The sequence below is a fragment of the Gavialis gangeticus genome, unplaced genomic scaffold (assembly GCF_001723915.1).
Source record: "Gavialis gangeticus isolate Ggan-Ray unplaced genomic scaffold, GavGan_comp1, whole genome shotgun sequence".
Classification (NCBI taxonomy): domain Eukaryota; kingdom Metazoa; phylum Chordata; order Crocodylia; family Gavialidae; genus Gavialis; species Gavialis gangeticus.
In genome coordinates this window covers 11749131-11752846 of record NW_017729016.1, presented here as the reverse complement: position 1 = coordinate 11752846, position 3716 = coordinate 11749131, and the positions used below count along the sequence as shown (strand labels likewise).

Below are 3716 nucleotides of genomic sequence, written 5' to 3'. Positions count from 1 at the left end.
GGGGGGGGGGGGGGGGCAACCATGAGAAAGGGGCAGGCCAGTTAATAGCTCTGTAGGGCTGCTGACTTCTAGAATTTAGATAAAGTAGCCACTAAATCCTATTTCTTGGTGGAGGTTTTCTTTCTACTCAAAAACAAACATGCTTCTTTGGACCAGAACTAGAACTTTTGACAACATGGAAAAGCTGGGCTAATTTTACACCAACTTCAGTCTATGTCAATAAAATTCTCTTTAGGCATACAAGACAGATTATACAAGACAACATGTGTGGCCAGAAAAGGATGGGTACCCTGGCTATTCCAAGGAAAAGGTGTACTGTGAATATACTGGACCTTATTAGTTTTAAGTACACCATAGGCTCCTGATGATTATACTTACCATAGTTCTACTCGTACTAGAACTCAGACAATTTATATGACAAACTACCAAAGCAGTATTAATAAGTTTAACATGTCTATACTGATGATCCAAGAGAAAGAGTTAGTTCTCTTATGCCTGACACCCACAGAGTAAGCAATGTAATCCTAAAGTGAGAGTTACTTACCTTTTGTTACATACAAATAGAAGAAGTCACAGTAAAGAATGGTCTGGACCACACCAGCAACAACAGCTATAAGGTCAAAGAAACCCTCAAAATAATAGCGCCAAATCCAATTGATTAAGTACAAGGCACGGTAGAGACCCAAGAAGAAAAGATAGTGAGTAGTGATGGTCTCTGCTTCTCCAGTTTTGCTGATCATGAAAAGCTGGGGGAGGATAGCAACTGATTCAAGATAGATGGAGAAGGTCCACAAAATCTGAAAGGAGAGAGAAGACTGTTCGGTGTCCCTGTTGATAATCCATCCTCATATACATGAGCAAGGGAGACACTTAGCTTGACTCATCACTTTTTCAACAGATACACACTCTGAAGAGTCCTGCTTTTCCACAGCTCTAGACAAACTTTTCAGACAAGACAAATGGAAAACTGCAAATCAGCTCTGGTGAGCCAGCAGCAGCAGCCTGCTGATGGCTTGGGTCAGTCCTGATGACCTGTTCAGTTAGGAATTAGTGGCACTCAGTTAAGGCTGTGGTTTACATCGAGTCAGAAGCTCAACTACCATTAATTTCAACTAGTACAAGATCAGTGGAAGTGCACCAATACATTGGTCCATATCGTATCATCACCGATAAAATAGACATTAAATCGGCAGTTGGCTTTTTTTTAGCTGATGTGGCTGATAAGGTCACCAATAAATGCTGTATGCATGCGTGCAGCCGCAGCATGCACGTGGCCAGGAGTGTAGCCCGGCAGCTTGGACAGTAGCACCCAGCTGATAAGTCTGTGGGGAATGGAAAGGATGTGGGTGGGGGAGCAGATCGAGGCCCCAGCAGTGAGGGAGGGAGTAGGGCTGGGGGAGGCACTACCCAGCTGGAGTGGAGTGGAGTGGAGTGGGGCATGGGACAGAGCCAATGCTCATCCAGGGCCGTGGGGGTGGGAGAGGAGAGAGGGGCAGCTCCTATCACTGTGCACACCCCTCCAGGGGAGGCATGGAGGGGGTGTCCCCCCAGGATCTATGCATGGGGTGCTCCAGCCTCTTCCCGTCAGCTGCACTCAGGCTGGGCAGGCAGCAGCACTGGGAAGGGGGGCTACAGTGAATTTTGGGGTGGCTCTAGCCCCCCCATAGACCCCCCTCTGAGTGCCACTGCTGCCTACCCCACCCAGCCTGAGCGCAGCCATCAGGAAGAACCTGGAGCAGCTCCAGTCCCAAGCACACAGCAAGCATCCTGCCCTCATCCTGTGCAGATCTGGGGGGCACGTGCCCCCCATGCCTCCCTTGGGGGTGCATACAGCAGTGGGAGCCACTCCTGCCCTACTCCGCATCCCTCAGACAAGCCACAGCTCTGTGCTTCACCCTACTCTGTCCTGGCTAGGCAGTGCCTTCCCCTGCCCCACTCCCTCCCTCACTGTGGACACCTCAATCTTTAAAATTGGTGCACCCCTAAAGATCAGGCCCAATTACTAAAAAGCAGGAAGAACATCTTCAGTTTACCAATGGTGGTTTCTTATCTACTTTAATTGGGGAAAAAAAGACATTTTCAACCAAATCACATGAATTTTCCAGATAAAAGCAAGCAGGCAAAATGGAAATAATGCCCCAATTAAAGTTTTACGTGGGCAATCCTCTCTTTTTTTTAAAGCTGCCTAGCATTTTAAATCTTATTCTGACTTGAGATTTAAGTCAGTTTTGTTTAGTTTAGGATTAATTTTTTTAAAAAACAAAAAAGTTATCAAACTTTCCAATATTTAGCAAGCTTCTTGTTCACCCCATAGAAAACACACACATAAAGGTGTTTGGTAGTACAGGACTGCATTGAAGTATGGAGGTCCCTTACATTTACATTCAGTCCTAATAAATTGTAGTAAAGTTATTATCTTTCCAATGTGGTTATAAATTCCTCCATGTACATCAGATGCTAGTAATACAATTCAAAATTTCTGCAATTCTTTTTGATTTCACCAGATGGCACCCAATACTTGCCAACAGCCACGCTGGCAAGTTTAAAAAGGCCCAGAAGACATCATGAAGGAAAGAATATTGCCAGGTTAACATTGCAACCACCAGTATACATTAGGAACATGGTATCCTTCTGTACACTAAAAGAATTAAATGGCATCTGGTTTTAGTGTCCCAAATGATTAGAACAGATTTTGAACTGTTGTCTTTACACAAATTAAAGTTCTCTCTCAGGTCCAGACTGTGTGCATTAGAAGTATGGGCTGAAGTCTAAGTCTAACAGATCTACCTATTCCAAAAACAGACTTTTAGAAGCACTTCTTATTCCAAATATGCCCTAAAATTATTTTTTCACAATCCAAACATTTCTAGCAAGTTAAAATATATTTTAAATAAAGCTGCATATTTACAGAAAACTAACAAACCATCTTAAGAGTACTGGGGATGGACACCTGCACACTCAACTAACCTCTAGAGGAGAGAAGTCATGATTAACAAGAAACGAGAGTCCACCAACAGGGACCACCAGAAACTCCACTCGGAATGTATCATGGTTTCCATCATAGGTAGCCTTAAATTTCATGTAGATCAGGTACACAGTGGCATATGAGCAACCAATGTAGATGAGCTAAAGGACAAAAGCAGAATACATTATTAGATCATCCGCTCTTCTGTGTACAACCCCCTTCCCCTTAAAACTGTGTCTTTCTGGCTATCTAAAACTCCAAAAGCGCACACAAAGCACACAGATGATATGGGATTTTAATCCTCTCAGAAGAGCACCAATTCCAAAGCTAATTACATATATACTTTTAAAATCTAAGTAATGATTGTGGTCATTACATTGCCACTTCTGTAGCACAGGTTGCAAGGCAGTTTGCATTGTAACCTTCTATTTTCATGGAAAACATAGCCCTAAAAAGTGAAATGTGAATTCATGCCTTGCCTCTGGCCAAAAGTAAAAAGGAAGAATTGACACAAACCCTTACAAGGTAAGGAGTGGAGAGAGGACAGGGAATGGGGTAGGAGGAGAAGTAGTTCTCCCTATAACAGCCTTCAACTACCTGAAGGGGGTGCTCCAAAGAGGATGGAGCTGGACTGTTCTCAGTGATGACAGACCATAGAACAAGGAGCAATGGTCTCAAGTTACAGCAAGGAAAAGTTGGGTTAGATGCGAGAAAAATGCTCTCACTTGAGGGTGGTAAAAAAAAAAAAAAA

The 3716-nt window shown here is 43.6% G+C and overlaps 1 protein-coding gene across 1 annotated transcript in view; it reads right to left on the bottom strand.

Annotated features, from left to right (window-relative positions):
- KDELR2 (KDEL endoplasmic reticulum protein retention receptor 2) overlaps window positions 1–3716 on the bottom strand; it is a 19322-nt gene that overhangs the window by 6370 nt on the left and 9236 nt on the right. Inside the window, exons 3-4 of the mRNA XM_019512862.1 lie at window positions 2968–3126; window positions 545–797 (exon numbers count right to left, since the gene is read on the bottom strand). Coding sequence (XP_019368407.1) covers window positions 545–797; window positions 2968–3126 — 412 coding nt within the window. The remainder of the gene's footprint in view (window positions 1–544; window positions 798–2967; window positions 3127–3716) is intronic.